This window comes from Schistocerca nitens, chromosome 6, assembly GCF_023898315.1.
Source record: "Schistocerca nitens isolate TAMUIC-IGC-003100 chromosome 6, iqSchNite1.1, whole genome shotgun sequence".
Classification (NCBI taxonomy): Eukaryota; Metazoa; Arthropoda; class Insecta; order Orthoptera; family Acrididae; genus Schistocerca; species Schistocerca nitens.
The window spans coordinates 711,827,417-711,848,621 of NC_064619.1; the positions used below are offsets into that span (position 1 = coordinate 711,827,417).

The 21,205-nt window shown below is 48.3% G+C and overlaps 1 protein-coding gene across 1 annotated transcript in view; it reads left to right on the forward strand.

Annotated features, from left to right (window-relative positions):
• The first annotated feature begins 6,474 nt into the window (after positions 1-6,474).
• Positions 6,475-21,205, forward strand: part of LOC126263585 (uncharacterized) — a 175,970-nt gene continuing 161,239 nt past the window's right edge. The window contains exons 1-2 of the mRNA XM_049960678.1: positions 6,475-6,611; positions 10,839-13,599. Coding sequence (XP_049816635.1) covers positions 6,475-6,611; positions 10,839-13,599 — 2,898 coding nt within the window. The remainder of the gene's footprint in view (positions 6,612-10,838; positions 13,600-21,205) is intronic.

Below are 21,205 nucleotides of genomic sequence, written 5' to 3' on the forward strand. Positions count from 1 at the left end.
GTGTCCAATCGGCTTGGGCAAACTTCCAGCGTCGCGGGCGCATATATGGCAGTTGAGGCTGCAGCCTAAGGACACATGGAAAGTGGTCACTCGAGTGTGTATCATCAAGGGCGAACCATTCGAAGCGCCGAGCAAGCGGAACAGTACCGATCGCAAGGTCCAAATGAGATAAATTTGTCGTGGAGGCAGACAAAAACGTGGGGACCCCAGTGTTGAGGCAAACTAGATCCGCTTGGTGGAAGACGTCTAGCAATAGGGAGCCACGTGGACAAGGATGTGGAGATCCCCAAAGCGGGTGGTGGGCATTGAAGTCCCCAACCAGCAAATAGGGGGGTGGAAGCTGACCAAGAAGATGAAGGAGATCAGCTCGTGCCATTAGTGTGGACGATGGAATGTATACAGTACATAGAGAGAACGTGTATCCAGAAAGGGAAAGACGGACGGCGACAGCTTGGAAGGAACTGTCTAAGGGGATTGGATGATAATGGAGAGTATCATGGAGAAGAATCATGAGTCCTCCATGGGCTGGAGTGCCTTCCACAGAGGGGAGGTCATATCGGACGGACTGAAAATGAGGGAGAACAAAGCGGTCATTAGGACGCAGCTTTGTTTCCTGAAGACAGAAGATGACCGGCGAGTAGGATCGTAAGAGGATCGAAAATTCATCCCGATTGGCTCGAATGCCGCGGATATTCCAGTGGATAATGGACATAGGGTGAACAGAAAATGGAGGAATGGGACCAAGGGTGCTGTCAACTCAACGACTGCTCAGAGCTTGCGACCGACAGCATGGAATGGCATTCGGCCGAAGGCAGAAGATCCTGATCCATAGGTTGCTCAGGAGCAGCTCCTGCCACCAGCGATCGGCCGGTTGACCGGCCACCAGCAGTGCGCCTCGGCGACACAGAAGACGGCCGAGGGCGATTTCCGCCAGGTGGCGCTGTGGATGGGACACGCCTTGGCGGAGAAGGAGAGGAACTGGGTTTCTTTGTAGCCTTCTTGGAAGTATGAGGTTTAGAGGAAGGAGGAACCGATGGTGGTGAAGATGCCGTACGTAAAAACTCTTCACGAGTATGCTCTTTCTTCGAAGACTTTGTGTCTGACTTTTGGGCTCGAGATTTAGCAGAACCCGACGAAGGGTGAGCCAAAGAGTGGGCAGGCGAAAGTGGTGAAGTTGAACGGGCGATCTTTGCGCTGGCCGATCGGACGACCGTGGCACTAAAGGTGAGGTCGCAAGTCTGCGTGGCCGCCTCCTTTGTTGGCCGAGGAGAAGCAAGGACAGTGCTGTATTTGCCTGTCTGAGGCACGGTGGGCTGTCGACTGGCGAACAACTTCCGAGCAGCAAAGGTCGACACCTTTTCCTTCACTCTTATTTCCTGGATGAGCTTTTCGTCCTTAAAAACTGGGCAATCTCTAGAGGAAGCAGCGTGGTCACCCATACAGTTGATGCAGCGAGGGGATGGAGGTGGACAAGCACCCTCATGGGCATCCCTGCCACACGTAACACATTTGGCCGGATTAGAACAGGACTGGCTGGTGTGATTGAATCGCTGGCACTGATAGCAACGCGTAGGGTTTGGGACGTAAGGACGAACGGAAATTATCTCATAGCCTGCTTTGATTTTCGATGGGAGTTGCACTTTGTCAAATGTCAAAAAGACAGTGCGGGTTGGAATGATCTTCGTGTCAACCCTTTTCATAACCCTATGAACAGCCGTTACGCCCTGGTCTGACAGGTAGTGCTGAATTTCTTCGTCAGACAGTCCATCGAGGGAGCGTGTATAAACAACTCCACGCGAGGAATTTAAGGTACGGTGCGGTTCCACCCGGACAGGGAAAGTGTGTAGTAGTGAGGTACGCAGCAATTTTTGTGCCTGGAGGGCACTGTGTGTTTCTAACAACAGGGTGCCATTCCGTAATCTGGAACAAGACTTTACAGGACCTGCAATTGCGTCGACACCTTTCTGAATTATGAAAGGGTTGACTGTGGAGAAGTCGTGACCTTCGTCAGACCGAGAAACAACAAGGAACTGTGGCAACGATGGAAGAACTGACTGTGGTTGAGACTCAGTGAACTTACGTTTGTGAGCAGACATAGTGGAAGATGAGGAAACCATTGCGGAAGAATCCCCCATGATTACCGGCGTCTCCGATGGCGCGCTCCTCCCTTGTGGGGGCCCTCTCTGAGGGCACTCCCGCCTTAGGTGATTGTTCACACCTCAGGTCACACCTCCCGACAAACGGACGGAGGGACCAATCGGCACTTTCGGAAGGTATCAGCTCGGGTAATCACCCCTCCCTGGGCCTGGCCGTTACCAGGGGGTACGTACGTGTCCTACCTGTCTACCCGGGGCGGGGAATTACGCGTTACCCCGTCACCGGCTACGCATGGAAGTGCGTGGGTCGGCCTTCAGACACGCACAGGGAGGAAGAAGGAGAAAGGGAAAGGGAAAGGAAAGAAGAGGTCTCAAACGCCGCAGCGGAGAAAAGGGTAGAGAGAAGAGGTAAGGAAAAGAGAGGGACAAAGGAAGGACGAAGACTTACAAGTAAGGAAGGCGAAGAATGTGGTACATTTACAAGCGTCCGTCTCCAGACGTAGGCACAAACCATTCCCCCAGAGGGGGAGAAAAGGAAGGAAAGAGCCAGAGGTGAGGGGGGGGGGGCGAAGATGGGGGACGGGGAAGGATGCGGAAAGGGAAGGTATGCAGCCCGGAAAGGAAGGAAGGCCACATCAGCTCGGGGTCCCGTGCTCGCTACGCACGTATCCACAAAAGAGTTGTGGATCCCCTGGGGGGTAGAACGCTCCGATCGCAAGACGTAACCCCTGATGTTGTATAGAGTTGACGCGGCGTAAGATGGACGGCCGTGCAGGAGTATACAAAGCTCCCATAATCCAGCTATGAGCGGACGATCGACCGATATAGGCAAAGTAGGACGGTTCGATCCGTTCCCCACGACGTTCCGCTGAGAACACGGAGGACATTTAGGGAACGAGTACGACGGGCAGCCAAATATGGCATGTAGAGACCAGCTAAGTTTCCTGTCAAATGCAAGACCTAAAAATTTTGTTGTCTCCCAGAATGGGAGAGCAACGGGGCCGAGATGTAAGGACGGTGAGAGAAACTCTTTGTAGCGCCAGAAGTTAATACAGACAGTCTTCTCGACAGAAGAACGGAAGCCATCGGCGACACTCCAGGAGTAAAGACGGTCAAGACAACGCTGAAGGCAGCGCTCCAGGAAACATGTACGCTGCGCGCTGCAGTAGATGGTAAAATCGTCCACAAAAAGGGAGCCTGATACACCAGCTGGGAGGCAATCCATTATTGGATTGATCGCTATGGCGCAGACCACCGCTCAAACCTGAGCCCTGTGGCACCCCATGCTCCTGGCGAAAGGCGTCGGACAGGACAGAACCCACACGTACCCTGAACTTTCGATCCATTAAAAAGGCACGAATAAAACGAGGGAGGCGACCGCAAAGGCCCCAAGTATGCATGGTGCGGAGATTGCCCACCCTCCAACAGGTGTCTTAAGCCTTCTCCAAATCGAAGAACACTGCCACTGTCTGGCGCTTCTGCAGGAAGTTATTCATAATGAAGGTCGACAAGGTAACCAGATGGTCAACAGCAGAGCGGCGCCTACGAAATCCACATTGTACATTGGTAAGTAGGCGTCGAGATTCGAGCAGCCAAACCAAACGAGAGTTAACCATACGTTCCATCACCTTACAAACACAGCTGGTAAGGGAAATGGGTCGATAGCTGGAAGGCAAGTGCTTGTCCTTCCCCGGCTTAGGAATCGGGACAATAGATTCGCGCCAGCATGTGGGAACATGACCCTCAATCCAGATGCGATTGTAAGTACGAAGAAGAAAACCTTTACCCGCAGGAGAAAGGTTCTTCAGCATCTGAATACGAATAGAATCAGGCCCCGGAGAGGAGGACCGTGACCAGGCAAGTGCACTTTCCAGTTCCCGCATGGTGAATGGGGCATTATAACTTTCATGATTCGAGGAGCGGAAGTTAGGTGGCCTTGCCTTCACTGCCTGTTTTCGGGGGAGGAAGGCAGGGTGGTAATGAGCGGAGCTCGAAACCTCTGCGAAAAATCGGCCGAAGGCATTGGAGACATCCGCAGGGGGCCACAAGGACGTCATTCGCGACCATCAAGCCAGAAACTGGTGAGTGGACCTTAGTGCCAGACAGCCGGCGCAGACTACCCCAGACAACAGAAGGAGTAAAACTGTTGAAGGGGCTTGTGAAAGCAGCCCAGCTGGCTTTCTTGCTTTCTTTAATAACACGACGACACTGCGCACGTAATCGTTCGTAATTAATACAATTCGCCATCGTAGGGTGGCGGTTGAAGGCGCGTAAAACACGTCGACGAGCACGTATAGCGGCTACATGCTGCGGTCCACCAGGGGACCGGTACGCGACGTGGAGAAGAAGTAGTGTGAGGGATGGAATATGCAGCAGCAGTGAGAATGACTTCCGTGAGGTGTGCGACCTGACTATCGCAGCTTGCGAAGTTTTGATCCTGAATGTCGCCCTGGAAGAGAAGAGCCCCCAGTCTGCTTTGAGAGGTCTAAATGGGAATAGGTGAGAGTTGTGTCCGAAAGAAAAGTAAGGGCACCGGTATTGAGGCAGACAAGATTGATGTGGTTGAAAAGGTCTGCTAACAGGGAGCCTCTCGGGCAGGATGCTGGAGAGCCCCAAAGGGGATGGTGGGCATTGAAGTCTCGAGTCAACAAAAATGGTGCAGGTAGATGAGCAATAATTTACATCATGTCTGCCCTAGTAACGGCAGACGACGATTGAGTGTAAACAGTAGAAACGGAAAATGTGAAAGTGGGGAGAGTAATTCGGATGGCAACTGCCTGCAGATCGGTGTGCAATGTAATGGGATCGTAGTACATATCATCCCGGCCGAGCAACATAACCCCTCCATGAGCCGGAATACCTGCCACAGGGGGTAGGTCAAAACGCACAGAGGCATAGTGTGCCAAGTCAATACGATCGCATGGGCGTAGCTTCGTTTCCTGGAGAGCTACGACGAGCGGACAGTGCAAGCGTAGCAGCAACTTTAAGTTCTCTCGGTTGGAGCGAATGCCGCGAATATTCTAATGAAGAAGTACCATCGTGAGAAGAAAAAGAAAAAGGAGAAGCAAGAAGAGATCACCTCGAAGGCCACTGAGGGCCTGGCTTCGAGCGAGCACTGCTGCCGCTATCAATAGTGGGAGAGTTAGCGTCCATTTTTTCAATAGGTTCGTCGGCCACCATGTTAAAATGGTCGGGAGGGGGAGCTTCCTCCGCCGGTGAACGGCCAGATGTTCGGCTACCAGCTGTGCGGCCAGGCGAAACGGATGACGGCCTGGGGCGGCAACAGCTGGGTGGCGCAGCAGAAGAAACGCGCCGTGCCGGAGGAGGAGAACTTTGCTTCAAATGGCTCTGAGCACTATGGGACTGAACTGCTGTGGTCATAAGTCTCCTAGAACTTAGAACTACTTAAACCTAACTAACCTAAGGACATCACACACATCCATGCCCGAGGCAGGATTCGAACCTGCGACCGTAGCGGTCGTGCGGTTCCAGACTGTAGCGCCTTTAACCGCTCGGCCACTCCGGCCGGCAACTTTGCTTCCTATGAGCCTTCTTGGAAGGTCGTTTTGTCGAAGTACTGGTCGATGGATGGGAGTTCGGGGTACGTAAGAAGTTATAAGCGGTGGCTCGTTTTATTTTACAGGGGCTGTAATTTTTGATATTCTTTTTTTTAAACCAGTAAGGTAAAACAGAGGCCACTACTTCCACCACATCAAGTGGCTTTGGTGCTCACGTACTCACACTGACCCGTGAACACTTCCCAGTTTGTCAATGGGGGATAACTGGAAATTATTATTACTATTATCGGTGCCATGCGTGCAATGGTCGTGCCAGGCGCGTGCGCGATATTGAATCTTAATCGTATCATTAATGGCGCGAGACCTGCCCGACCTTGTAGCAACCGTTATAGTTCATTATTCTACTGTGACACTAAGGATGGTTTCACGCAATGAAAGGGAGAATGTACAGATTAAAGGACTCATTTATTTAACAGTTGAATACTGAACAATTACACAATCAAATGGTGGAATACGACCAGCAAGACGCGAAACTATTCATATAACTTTGGCTCGCGGTCCGACTACGTTAACTAAACGAAGGGACGCCACTCACCACGTGGCGTAGGACAAAGGGCACAAGTTTTCAAGATAGGAAGACAAATTCTGAGTAGAATTTTACACAGGAGAACTGAAAGAGCTACTGTCGGACGAAGTGGAAAAGTGAGCATGAATGTCTGCACTTTAGTGCCGTACTGCAAGCTTCTGTGACTAACCAACACGTCTTGCACATTATGTCCGACTGTATAAGGAAAACACTACAGTCTTATAACACGAAAAAAATTGCATAAACCGTAATTCAAGGAGAGCACATCAGTACAATGACCTATAAGGTTCCCTCTGGGCCGCAGGGCGCGAATCTACAGTGCACGTCGGCGCTCATGCTTACCGAACTTCATCTCCTGGAAGCAGCACCTCCTTTCTCAGGCACGGTCACACTAGAACTGAACTACTGCCCGTTTGTCCACTATCCATCCGCGGAGGGCGGTTTGGCACCCGCCCACAAAAAACGGGCGGGCACCTGAACTGACCAATCATAGGGCCGGAATTTCACAGGGAGCCAACCTCGCGACGTTAAAGTTGAGAAAAAATATCAGTTACAAGGTTGGTAAGGCAGGTTGGGGAACAGAGCAGGAGAAACTTTGGCCACTACTGAACTTTCAAACGCCACCACGTGCTACCCTGGCGATCGGAAAAAGGACAGGAAACGGGGAGCCATCATGGCTGCTAGGAAGACTGCTGCTCTCGCCCGTAACTAAAGAAAATTCCTGGCGCCAAGTTCCTCTCACAGATCAGTGTGAGACAAGCTGTAAAAATCGTCAAATAGATCAGGCAACCCATAGAAATTATTAATATTACCTGAATTATTAGTTTACCGAATACCAGAATGTGTGGATTAGAAATATGAGATGCGAGCACTGAATGGTGAATGAAGTGCACGCCTTTCAAAGTCTTCACGGGACGGTTCCTTCTTGAAGGCCCGTGCATCTGACATCTGTGTCTTAGTCTTGGCAGAGGCTGATGAAAGTGCTTGTGTCTTAGGGGTGACGGGAGGAAGAGGAGACGTTGACCGGGCGATCTTAGCACTGGCCAAACGGACGACCGTAGAGCCAAAGGTAAGATCGCATGTCTGCGTCGATACCTCCCTGGTAGTCCGAGGAGAGGCAAGGAAAGTACTGTATTTCCCCGCTGGGAGCACCGTGGGCTTCCCACTAGCAAAAAACTTGCGAGCAGCCGAGGTGGACACTTTCTCTTTGACCCGAATTTCCTGTATACAGCGTTCATCCTTTTAGATAGCACAGTCTAAAGAGGACGCTGCATGGTCACCCTGACAGTTCACGCAACGAGGAGACTGAGGTGGACAGTCACCCTCATGGGCTTCCCTGCCACAAGTGACTCATTTATTGCATTAGAACAAGACTGGCGGTTGTCGTTAAAACGCTGACACTGGTAGCAGCGCGTAGGTGTCGGGACATATGGGCGAACAGAAATAACCTCATAGCCCGCTTTGATGCGCGACGGCAGCTGAACACAAAGGTCAAGAAAAGTGTCCGGGTCGGTACAAGGTCATTGCCGACCTTTTTCACGACCCTATGGACAGCTAACAATTGGTTCTAGAATCATGAAGGAAGGTTGTATACATGGGAGAACCCTGGACATACTAAAAGATTTCAGATAGATTATATAATGGTGAGAGATTTAGGAACCAGGTTTTAAATTACAAGACATTTCCAGGGGCGGATGTGGGCTCTGACCACAATCTATTGGTTATGAACTGTAGATTAAAACTGAAGAAACTGCAAAAAGGTGGCAATTTAAGGAGATGCGACCTGGATAAACTGAAAGAACCAGAGGTTGTACAGAATTTCAGGTAGAGCATAATGAAGCAATTGACAGGAATGCTGGAAAGAAATACAGTAGAAGAAAAATGGGTAGCTTTGAGGGATGAAATAGTGAAGGCAGCAGAGTATCAAGTAGGTAAAAAGACGAGGTCTAGTAGAAATCCTTGGGTAACAATAGATAATGAATTTAATTGATGAAAGAAAATATAAAAATGCAGTAAATGAAGCAGGCAAAAAGGAATACAAACGTCTCAAAAGTGAGATCGACAGGAAGTGCAAAATGGCTAAGCAGGGATGTAAGGATGTAGAGGCTTATCTCACTAGGGGTAAGATACATACTGAGTACAGGAAAATTAAAAGAGACCTTTGGAGAAAAGAGAACCACTTGTATGAATATCAAGAGCTCACATGGAAACCCAGTTCTAAGCAAAGAAGGGAAAGCAGAAAGGTGGAAGGAGTATATAGAGGATCTATACAAGGGCGATGTACTTCAAGACAATATTATGGAAATGGAAGAAGATGTCGAAGATGAAATGGGAGATATGATACTGCGTGAAGAGTTTGACAGAGCACTGAAAGACCTAAGTCGAAACAAGGCTCCAGGAACATACAACATACAACTACTGATAGCCTTGGGAGAGCCAGTTCTGGCAAAACTACCATCTAGTGAGCAAAATGTATGCGACAGGTGAAATACCCTCAGACTTAAAAAAGAATATAATAATCCCAATCCCAAAGAAAGCAGGTGTTGGCAGATGTGAAAATTACCGAACTATCAGTTTAATAAGTCACAGCTGCAAAATACTAACGCAAATTCTTTACAGACGAATGGAATAACTGGTAGAAGCCGACCTCGGGGAAGATCAGTTTGGGTTCCGTAGAAATGTTGGAACACGTGAGGCAATACTGACCCTGAGACTTGTCTTGGAAAAAAGATTAAGGAAAGGCAAACCGTTTCTAGCATTTGTAGACTTAAAGAAAGCTTTTGACTATGTTGACTGGAATACTCTTTCAAATTCTGAAGGTGGCAGGGGTAAAATACAGGGAGCGAAAGGCTATTTACAGTTAGTACAGAAACCAGATGGCAGTTTTAAGAGTTGAGGGACATGAAAGGGAAGCAGTGGTTGGGGAGTGAGACAGGGTTGTAGCCTTTCCCCAATGTTATGCAATCTGAATATTGAGCAGGCAGTAAAGGAAACAAAAAAGAAGTTCGGAGTAGGTATTAAAATCCATTGAGAAGAAATAAAAATTTTGAGGTTCGCCGATGACATTGTAATTCTATCAGAGACTGCAAAGGACTTTGAAGAGCAGTTGAACGGAATGGACAGTGTCTTGAAAGGAGGATATAAGATTAACATCAACAAACGCAAAACGAGGATAATGGCATGTAGTCGAATTAAGTCGGGTGATGCTGAGGGAATTATATTAGGAAATGAGACACTTAAAGTAGTAAAGGAGTTTCGCTATTTGGGGAGCAAAATAACTGATGATGGCCGAAGTAGAGAGGATATAAAATGTAGACTGGCAATGGCAAGGAAAGCGTTTCTGAAGAAGAGAAATTTGTTAACATCGAGTATAGATTTAAGTGTCAGGAAATCGTTTCTGAAAGTATTTATATGGAGTGTAGCCATGTATGGAAGTGAAACATGGACGATAAATAGTTTAGACAAGAAGAGAATAGAAGCTTTCGAAATGTGGTGCTACAGAAGAATGCTGAAGATTAGACGGGTAAACCACATAACTAATGAAGTATTGAATAGAATTGGGGAGAAGAGGAGTTTGTGGCACAACTTGACCAGAAGAAGGGATCGGTTAGGACATGTTCCGAGGCATCAACGGATCACCAATTTAGTATTGGAGGGCAGCGTGGAGGGTAAAAATCTTAGAGGGAGACCAAGAGATGAATACACTAAGCAGATTCAGAAGGATGTAGGCTGCAGTAGGTACTGGGAGATGAAGCTTGCACAGGAGAGAGTAGCATGGAGAGCTGCATCAAACCAGTCTCAGGACTGAAGACCTGCTCAGCGAGGAAAGACTGAATCTCTTTGTCAGTCTATCCGTCGAGTGATCTAGAAGGTACCACACCACGCGACGAATTCAAAGTGTGGTGAGCCTCCACCCAGACAGGGAATGTGTACAGGAGTGTGGCCCAAAGCAGTTTTTGTGCCTGAAAGGTGCTCTCAGTTTCCAACAACAAGGTACCGTTACGCATCCTTTTACAAAACTTGACAGGTCCGGCTATGACATCTACGTCCTTCTGAATAACTAAAGAGTTGACAGACGAAAAATCCTTTCCGTCCTCATATCGAGGAACTTTGGGGCAGGCGGTAGTACTTTTGTTACTGGCGGCTGGTGAAGTTTCCGTTTTAGGGCAGAAGCAGAGAGAGAAGAAGAGAAATCCATTGCGGATGAATCTCCCACGATTGCCAGAGTCTCCGATGGCGCGCTTCTTCCTTGTGGGAACCCTCTCAGAGGGCGCTCCCGCTTTTGGTGAATGTTTACACCTCAGATCACACCTCCCGAGAAACGGATTGAGGGACCAATCGGCATGGTCGGTGGTCGGAAGGTGTCAGCTCGGGCAATCACCCGTCCCCGGTCTTTACCAGGGGGTACGCACGGGCCCTACTTGTCTACCCAGGGCGGGGAATTACGCTTTACCCCGTCACCGGCTGCGCATGCGAACGCGTGGGTCGACTTTCAAGCACGCACAGGGAGGAAAGAAGCATAGGGAAAAAAAAAGGAGAGAGGGAGAGAGTAAAGACTGTCTCAAATGCCGAGGCGGAAACCATAGGGTGGAGAAGAGGGCAAGGAGAAGAGGGCAAGGAGAAGAGGGCAAGGAGAAGAGGGCAAGGAGAAGAGGGCAAGGAGAAGAGGGCAAGGAGAAGAGGGCAAGGAGAAGAGGGCAAGGAGAAGAGGGCAAGGAGAAGAGGGCAAGGAGAAGAGGGCAAGGAGAAGAGGGCAAGGAGAAGAGGGCAAGGAGAAGAGGGCAAGGAGAAGAGGGCAAGGAGAAGAGGGCAAGGAGAAGAGGGCAAGGAGAAGAGGGCAAGGAGAAGAGGGCAAGGAGAAGAGGGCAAGGAGAAGAGGGCAAGGAGAAGAGGGCAAGGAGAAGAGGGCAAGGAGAAGAGGGCAAGGAGAAGAGGGCAAGGAGAAGAGGGCAAGGAGAAGAGGGCAAGGAGAAGAGGGCAAGGAGAAGAGGGCAAGGAGAAGAGGGCAAGGAGAAGAGGGCAAGGAGAAGAGGGCAAGGAGAAGAGGGCAAGGAGAAGAGGGCAAGGAGAAGAGGGCAAGGAGAAGAGGGCAAGGAGAAGAGGGCAAGGAGAAGAGGGCAAGGAGAAGAGGGCAAGGAGAAGAGGGCAAGGAGAAGAGGGCAAGGAGAAGAGGGCAAGGAGAAGAGGGCAAGGAGAAGAGGGCAAGGAGAAGAGGGCAAGGAGAAGAGGGCAAGGAGAAGAGGGCAAGGAGAAGAGGGCAAGGAGAAGAGGGCAAGGAGAAGAGGGCAAGGAGAAGAGGGCAAGGAGAAGAGGGCAAGGAGAAGAGGGCAAGGAGAAGAGGGCAAGGAGAAGAGGGCAAGGAGAAGAGGGCAAGGAGAAGAGGGCAAGGAGAAGAGGGCAAGGAGAAGAGGGCAAGGAGAAGAGGGCAAGGAGAAGAGGGCAAGGAGAAGAGGGCAAGGAGAAGAGGGCAAGGAGAAGAGGGCAAGGAGAAGAGGGCAAGGAGAAGAGGGCAAGGAGAAGAGGGCAAGGAGAAGAGGGCAAGGAGAAGAGGGCAAGGAGAAGAGGGCAAGGAGAAGAGGGCAAGGAGAAGAGGGCAAGGAGAAGAGGGCAAGGAGAAGAGGGCAAGGAGAAGAGGGCAAGGAGAAGAGGGCAAGGAGAAGAGGGCAAGGAGAAGAGGGCAAGGAGAAGAGGGCAAGGAGAAGAGGGCAAGGAGAAGAGGGCAAGGAGAAGAGGGCAAGGAGAAGAGGGCAAGGAGAAGAGGGCAAGGAGAAGAGGGCAAGGAGAAGAGGGCAAGGAGAAGAGGGCAAGGAGAAGAGGGCAAGGAGAAGAGGGCAAGGAGAAGAGGGCAAGGAGAAGAGGGCAAGGAGAAGAGGGCAAGGAGAAGAGGGCAAGGAGAAGAGGGCAAGGAGAAGAGGGCAAGGAGAAGAGGGCAAGGAGAAGAGGGCAAGGAGAAGAGGGCAAGGAGAAGAGGGCAAGGAGAAGAGGGCAAGGAGAAGAGGGCAAGGAGAAGAGGGCAAGGAGAAGAGGGCAAGGAGAAGAGGGCAAGGAGAAGAGGGCAAGGAGAAGAGGGCAAGGAGAAGAGGGCAAGGAGAAGAGGGCAAGGAGAAGAGGGCAAGGAGAAGAGGGCAAGGAGAAGAGGGCAAGGAGAAGAGGGCAAGGAGAAGAGGGCAAGGAGAAGAGGGCAAGGAGAACAGGGCAAGGAGAACAGGGCAAGGAGAAGAGGGCAAGGAGAAGAGGGCAAGGAGAAGAGGGCAAGGAGAAGAGGGCAAGGAGAAGAGGGCAAGGAGAAGAGGGCAAGGAGAAGAGGGCAAGGAGAAGAGGGCAAGGAGAAGAGGGCAAGGAGAAGAGGGCAAGGAGAAGAGGGCAAGGAGAAGAGGGCAAGGAGAAGAGGGCAAGGAGAAGAGGGCAAGGAGAAGAGGGCAAGGAGAAGAGGGCAAGGAGAAGAGGGCAAGGAGAAGAGGGCAAGGAGAAGAGGGCAAGGAGAAGAGGGCAAGGAGAAGAGGGCAAGGAGAAGAGGGCAAGGAGAAGAGGGCAAGGAGAAGAGGGCAAGGAGAAGAGGGCAAGGAGAAGAGGGCAAGGAGAAGAGGGCAAGGAGAAGAGGGCAAGGAGAAGAGGGCAAGGAGAAGAGGGCAAGGAGAAGAGGGCAAGGAGAAGAGGGCAAGGAGAAGAGGGCAAGGAGAAGAGGGCAAGGAGAAGAGGGCAAGGAGAAGAGGGCAAGGAGAAGAGGGCAAGGAGAAGAGGGCAAGGAGAAGAGGGCAAGGAGAAGAGGGCAAGGAGAAGAGGGCAAGGAGAAGAGGGCAAGGAGAAGAGGGCAAGGAGAAGAGGGCAAGGAGAAGAGGGCAAGGAGAAGAGGGCAAGGAGAAGAGGGCAAGGAGAAGAGGGCAAGGAGAAGAGGGCAAGGAGAAGAGGGCAAGGAGAAGAGGGCAAGGAGAAGAGGGCAAGGAGAAGAGGGCAAGGAGAAGAGGGCAAGGAGAAGAGGGCAAGGAGAAGAGGGCAAGGAGAACAGGGCAAGGAGAACAGGGCAAGGAGAAGAGGGCAAGGAGAAGAGGGCAAGGAGAAGAGGGCAAGGAGAAGAGGGCAAGGAGAAGAGGGCAAGGAGAAGAGGGCAAGGAGAAGAGGGCAAGGAGAAGAGGGCAAGGAGAAGAGGGCAAGGAGAAGAGGGCAAGGAGAAGAGGGCAAGGAGAAGAGGGCAAGGAGAAGAGGGCAAGGAGAAGAGGGCAAGGAGAAGAGGGCAAGGAGAAGAGGGCAAGGAGAAGAGGGCAAGGAGAAGAGGGCAAGGAGAAGAGGGCAAGGAGAAGAGGGCAAGGAGAAGAGGGCAAGGAGAAGAGGGCAAGGAGAAGAGGGCAAGGAGAAGAGGGCAAGGAGAAGAGGGCAAGGAGAAGAGGGCAAGGAGAAGAGGGCAAGGAGAAGACGGCAAGGAGAAGAGGGCAAAGTAAAAATTAATGAAGACGGTGAGAGAGGGAGAAGAACAAAGAAAGGAAATAAGAAACCAGAATAAGCGAAATCCAAAATGACCACAAATTTTAGTCGTTAAACCGTCTGTCACCGGACACAGGTGCAAACTACCCCCTTGAGGGGGAAGGACTCCTTTTAGTCGCCTCTTACGACAGGCAGGAATACCTCGGGCCTGTTCGAACCCTCTGGCCCCCAAAGGGTTCAGATGATCAGGGACTACATCATTGGCCCTGCCTTGTTTATTTAGCCTGCCTCACGTTCGATTCAAGCGTCCAGTATTGCTCTGAAGCCAATAACCCCCTAGACAACCTTCCACTAACATGCGACACTCAGGCTGTCGCAGGCAGAGTATCGGTTTTAAATGAGTTGAGGCGTTAGCGGCTTTGGAAGGATATTGCAGAATACCGCTGCACTATTTAGCTCTTGATACTGGTGTGCCAGTGACGTCTGCTTATACAGCTGTGCACTAACGAAACTTTGAGAGTAACGCTGGTGAATCGAGTGAGCAATTGGGTGCTGTCCGGCGTCAATACTACAGCTGATAGTTTCAGTCTAAGCGTGGCTGGGAGATAGAACATTTCAGGGTCATGTTTACGGTTAAGAGTTGGCCAGTATATGTGAACCATCAGCACTGGAGTTAAATTTGAACAGTTACATCAAACTCCTCAGTGACGTGTTCAATTAGTGTAGCACCGGTTGGTTACTGGCCCGATGTTTTCCATCGAGGAACTATTCATAGCAGTGTCAATATATTATAACCGTGTTTCAGAGAACTAACGAAAGTAATTACGATTATTCCGTGAGGGTACACAGCGCCATTGTGACATACGTGGGATGTTTGGATAATTCTTTATGTAACAAATGAGGTTTTCATTGAAATTAGGAGTTTTCTTTGTTACTAACTAAATATTTAAGCTACATTCAGCCCGTGAAATTACGCAGAGCACGTATTCTGTCTATAGACTTCAATGACTTAATTACTATAGCCAAATGAAACTAGGAAATAGAAACTGTTTATAATACAACACGCGGCAGAGAAACTTACTGATTTGAAAGCTGTTAAACATATTTTAATTCAATTTCTTTTACTTCTACTTGATTGATAATTCAATATTACACAGGTTTAAGAATTCTATCCGATGACAGACCACATATCAATAAAGTGAGTTACCCTAATTTTAAAGTTCCGGTCGACTCTCGAGTTGCTTGGCGAATATGATCCTACAAGTGTACAGTGCAAGGGTCCTTGCACGGTCCGTGTGAACAACGGATTTCAAGTATGCCTAATTAAAAAAAAAACTGCAACGGACTTAATGGGCTGAGTGCTGATGTCACCGATGTTCGCCACCCTCCGACACTAGAGATCAGACGGCCGGCGAACTCGTCCCGCAGAACACGCACTGCAGTTCGCACATTAGCTAACTTTTTCAAGCCACACATCCCGTATCAATTTGTTCACCAATGGGCAAGAACAACTAGTTTAGGATGTTCGTAAATATATGATAATAGTTAATTCACGCTTATTTTCTTCAAAAATAGAATCAACGACGATTCTTTCTTACTGATCTCGACGGCATACGGGACAACGAAAATTTCTGAATGAAGCGCATTACAATAGCACATGCTTGCTTTACTCACGTGCTCTGAGTTCTTCCATAATGTTTTTTATATTCAAATGCTATGGCCCGAAATATTTCTATTTTTCTTTACCTGCTACATAGCTTAATGATACTAACGAGAAAATAGGCTCAGTCTACCTTGTTAAAGCTAAATTTGTTTTTCTTGGGTCTCTTTGGCCTATTTGGCCCGTTGTTGTTGTTGTTGTGGTCTTCAGTCCTGAGACTGGTTTGATGCAGCTCTCCATGCTACTCTATCCTGTGCAAGCTCCTTCATCTCCCAGTACCTACTGCAACCTACATCCTTCTGAATCTGCTTAGTGTATTCATCTCTTGGTCTCCCTCTACGATTTTTACCCTCCACGCTGCCCTCCAATGCTAAATTTGTGACCCCTTGATGCCTCAAAACACGTCCTACCAACCGATCCCTACTTCTAGTCAAGTTGTGCCACAAACTTCTCTTCTCCCCAACCCTATTCAATACCTCCTCATTAGTTACGAGATCTACCCATCTAATCTTCAGCATTCTTCTGTAGCACCACATTTCGAAAGCTTCTATTCTCTTCTTGTCCAAACTAGTTATCGTCCATGTTTCACTTCCATACATGGCTACACTCCATACAAATACTTTCAGAAACGACTTCCTGACACTTAAATCTATACTCGATGTTAACAAATTTCTCTTCTTCAGAAACGCTTTCCTTGCCATTGCCAGTCTACATTTTATATCCTCTCTACTTCGACCATCATCGGTTATTTTACTCCCTAAATAGCAAAACTCCTTTACTACTTTAAGTGTCTCATTTCCTAATCTAATTCCCTCAGCATCACCCGACTTAATTCAACTACATTCCATTATCCTCGTTCTGCGTTTGTTGATGTTCATCTTATATCCTCCTTTCAAGACACTGTCCATTCCGTTCAACTGCTCTTCCAAGTCCTTTGCTGTCTCTGACAGAATTACAATGTCATCGGCGAACCTCAAAGTTTTTACTTCTTCCCCATGAATTTTAATACCTACTCTGAATTTTTCTTTTGTTTCCTTTACTGCTTGCTCAATATACAGATTGAATAACATCGGGGAGAGCCTACAACCCTGTCTCACTCCCCAACCACTGCTTCCCTTTCGTGCCCCTCGACTCTTATAACTGTCATCTGGTTTCTGTACAAATTGTAAATAGCCTTTCGCTCCCTGTATCCTACCCCTGTCACCTTTAGAATTTGAAAGAGAATATTCCAGTCAACATTGTCAAAAGCTTTCTCTAAGTCTACAAATGCCGGAAATGTAGGTTTGCCTTTCCTTAATCTTTCTTCTAAGATAAGTCGTAAGGTCAGTATTGCCTCAGGTGTTCCAACATTTCTACGGAATCCATACTGATCTTCCCCAAGGACGGATTCTAACAATTTTCCATTCGTCTGTAAAGAATTCGCGTTATTATTTTGCAGCTGTGACTTATTAAACTGATAGTTCGGTAATTTTCACATCTGTCAACACCTGCTTTCTTTGGGATTGGAATTATTATATTCTTCTTGAAGTCTGAGGGTATTTCGCCTGTCTCGTACATCGTGCTCACCAGATGGTAGAGTTTTGTCATGACTGGCTCTCCCGAGGCCATCAGTAGTTCTAATGGAATGTTGTCTACTCCCGGGGCCTTGTTTCGACTCAGGTCTTTCAATGCTCTGTCAAACTCTTCACGCAGTATCTTATCTCCCATTTCGTCTTCATCTACATCCTCTTCCATTTCCATAATATTGTCCTCAAGTACATCGCCCTTGTATAAACCCTCTATATACTCTTTCCACCTTTCTGCCTTCCCTTCTTTGCTTCGAACTGGGTTTTCATCTGAGCTCTTGATATTCATACAAGTGGTTCTCTTCTCTCTAAAGGTCTCTTTAATTTTCCTGTAGGCAGTATCTATCTTACCCCAAGTGAAACAAGCCTCTACATCCTTACATTTGTGCTCTAGCCATCCCTGCCTAGCCATTTTGCACTTCCTGTCGATATCATTTTTGAGACGTTTGTATTCCTTTTTGCCTGCTTCGTTTACTGCATTTTTATATTTTCTCCTTTTATCAATTAAATTCAATATTTCTTCTGTTACCCAAGGATTTCTATTAGCCCTCGTCTTTTTACCTACTTGATCCTCTGCTGCCTTCACTACTTCATCCCTCAGAGCTACCCATTCTTCTTCTACTGTATTTCTTTCCCCCATTCCTGTCAGTTGTTCCCTAATGCTCTCCCTGAAACTCTCTACAACCTCTGGTTCTTTCAGTTTATCCAGGTCCCATCTCCTTAAATTCCCACCTTTTTGCAGTTTCTTCAGTTTCAATCTGCAGTTCATAACCAATAGATTGTGGTCAGAATCCACATCTGCCCCAGGAAATGTCTTACAATTTAAAATCTGATTCCTAAATCTCTGTCTTACCATTATATAATCTATCTGATACCTTTTAGTATCTCTAGGATTCTTCCAGGTATACAACCTTCTTTTATGATTCTTGAACCAAGTGTTAGCTATGATTAAGTTATGCTCTGTGAAAAATTCTACAAGGCGGCTTCCTCTTTCATTCCTTCCCCCAATCCATATTCACCTACTATGTTTCCTTCTCTCCCTTTTCCTACTGACGAATTCCAGTCACCCATGACAAATTTTCGTGTCCCTTCACTACCTGAATAATTTCTTTTATCTCGTCATACATTTCATCAATTTCTTCATCATCTGCAGAGCTAGTTGGCATATAAACTTGTACTACTGTAGTAGGCATGGGCTTTGTGTCTATCTTGGCCACAATGCGTTCACTATGCTGTTTGTAGTAGCTTACCCGCACTCCAATTTTTTTATTCATTATTAAACCTACTCCTGCATTACCCCTATTTGATTTTGTATTTATAACCCTGTAATCACCTGACCAAAAGTCTTGTTCCTCCTGCCACCGAACTTCACTAATTCCCACTATATCTAACTTTAACCTATCCATTTCCCTTTTTAAATTTTCTAACCTACCTGCCCGATTAAGGGATCTGACATTCCACGCTCCGATCCGTAGAACGCCAGTTTTCTTTCTCCTGATAACGACGTCCTCCTGAGTAGTCCCCGCCCGGAGATCCGAATGGGGGACTATTTTACCTCCTGAATATTTTACCCAAGAGGACGGCATCATCATTTAATCATACAGTAAAGCTGCATGTCCTCGGGAAAAATTACGGCTGTAGTTTCCCCTTGCTTTCAGCCGTTCGCAGTACCAGCACAGGAAGGCCGTTTTGGTTAATGTTACAAGGCCAGATCAGTCAATCATCCAGACTGTTGCCCCTGCAACTACTGAAAAGGCTGCTGCCCCTCTTCAGGAACCACATGTTTGTCTGGCCTCTCAACAGATACCCCTCCGTTGTGGTTGCACCTACGGTACGGCCATCTGTATCGCTGAGGCATGCAAGCCTCCCCACCAACAGCAAGGTCCATGGTTCATGGGGGGCTATTTGGCCCAGGTATTTATAAATGTAAATTTTATATTTATAAATATTATATATATTATATATAATAATATATATAATATTAATATAATATATATAATATTAATATAATATATATAATAATATAATATATAATATATGTAATTTTATATATTTTATATTTATAAATAAATTTTTAAATACCTATTTGGCCCAGGTATTTAAAAATTTACATTTATAAATATCGGGAGCAAATAAGTTTTGTACCTGTAAGAGTTCTGTGGGAATGGCGGATGGGTACTTTCAAGCCTAAGGTTCAAGTTCTAAGTTCTAGGCGACTAATGACCTCAGAAGTTAAGTCGCATAGTCCTCAGAGCCATTTTAACGATCTTCCTGAATTTAAGTAAATAGTGTTTCTTCGTACCACTTCTGCAAAGTACGTGTGCCTGAAAGGTAGTAGCTTTCGTTAAATGTGCGTGGTGTGGGGTGTTTGGATTGCTTCTACGACAAATACCAAACGGGAGTCTGTTTCTTTTTTTTTTTTTTTGTGGTTTTCGGGCGCACAACTTCAATGGTCATTAGCGCCCTGACTACTCTAAGAATGCACCGCGAGGCACAAGTTGACAACAACAACTAAAAGGGAAAACACAATAAAAGACAGACTGACAGGCATAGGATTAAAAAACATCAAATGTCCTTAGCGAGGTTTGTCAAATTGATAAAACAAAGAACACGAGCAGCTGCTCGTGGGTCATCCGCTAAAATGGCATCTAAAGTAGTAGGCAGGTTAAGATCGAGGCGCAGTGTTTTAAGATCGGGACAGGACATTAAAATGTGACGAACTGTCAGCAAGTGCCCACATGGGCAGAACGGCGCCGGCGCAGCCGTCAGCAGATGGCGATGGCTGAACCGGCAGTGTCCAATTCTTAACCTTGCTAAAACGACCTCCTCCCGCCGAGAAGGGCGTGAGGAGGACGTCCAAGCCACGGGAAGAGGTTTTAAGGCCCGAAGCTTGTTGTCGGTAAGTGCAGCCCAATCGGCATGCCACAGCGACACAACGCGCCGACAAATGACCCTGCTAAAATCGGACGAAGGGACACAACAAGAAGCTGTCCGAGGCTGGAGGACCGCAGCCTTGGCCGCGGCATCTGCAGCTTCGTTCCCAGGGATACCGACATGGCCAGGAACCCACATAAAGCTAACCGGCGTACCGACGTCCACCAGCTGCTGAAGAGAGCGCTGGATCCGGTGTACAAAAGGGTGAACCGAGTACGGATCACTGAGGCTCTGGATGGCGCTCAGGGAATCTGAGCAGATGACATAAGCAGAATGTCGGTGGCGGCAGATGTACAGAACAGCCTGGTAGAGGGCAAAGAGCTCAGCCGTGAAGACCGAACAATGGCCGTGGAGCCGGTATTGGAAACTTTGTGCCCCGACAATAAAGGAACACCCGACCCCGTCATTGGTCTTAGAGCCATCTGTATAAATGAAAGTCATGTTGTTGAACTTCGAACGAAGTTCCAAAAAACGGGAGTGGTAGACCGAACCGGGGGTGACCTCTTTTGGGAGCGAGCTGAGGTCGAGGTGAACGCGGACCTGAGCCTGGAGCCAAGGTGGCGTGCGGCTCTCGCCCACTCGAAAGGTTGCAGGGAGTGAAAAATGAAGGTGTTGAAGGAGGCGACGAAAGCGAACTCCAGGGGGTAGCAAGGCAGAGACATACAACCCGTATTGAAGGTCAAGAGAGTCGTCAAAAAAGGAACGATAAGAAGGATGGTCGGGCATTGACAGTAGCCGACAGGCATACCGACAAAGCAGTATATCGCGCCGGTAGGTGAGTGGCAATTCGCCAGCGTCAGCATGAAGACTCTCTACGTGACTGGTATAAAATGCTCCGATCGCAAGTCGTAAACCCCGATGTTGTATGGAGTTGAGGCGGCGTAAGATGGATGGCCGTGCAGAGGAGTATACGAAGCTCCCATAATCCAGCTTGGAGCGGACGAGCGACCGATATAGACGAAGTAGGACGGTTCGATCCGCTCCCCACGACATACCACTGAGAACACGGAGGACATTTAAAGAACGGGTACAACGGGCGGCCAAATATGACACATGTGGAGACCAGCTAAGTTTCCTGTCAAAGGTAAGGCCTAAAAATTTGATTGTCTCCACGAGTGGGAGAGCAACGGGACCGAGTCGTAAGGACGGTGGGAGAAACTCTTTGTAGCGCCAGAAGTTAATACAGACCGTCTTCTCGGCAGAAAAACGGAAGCCATTGGCGACACTCCAGGAGTAAAGACGGTCAAGAGAACGCTGAAGACAGCGCTCCAAGACACGTGGACACTGCGCGCTGCAATAGATGGTAAAATCGTCCACGAAAAGGGAGCCTGATACATCAGCTGGGAGGCAATCCATTATTGGATTGATCGCGATGGCGAAGAGAGCGACGCTCAAAACTGAGCCCTGTGGCACCCCATTCTCCTGGC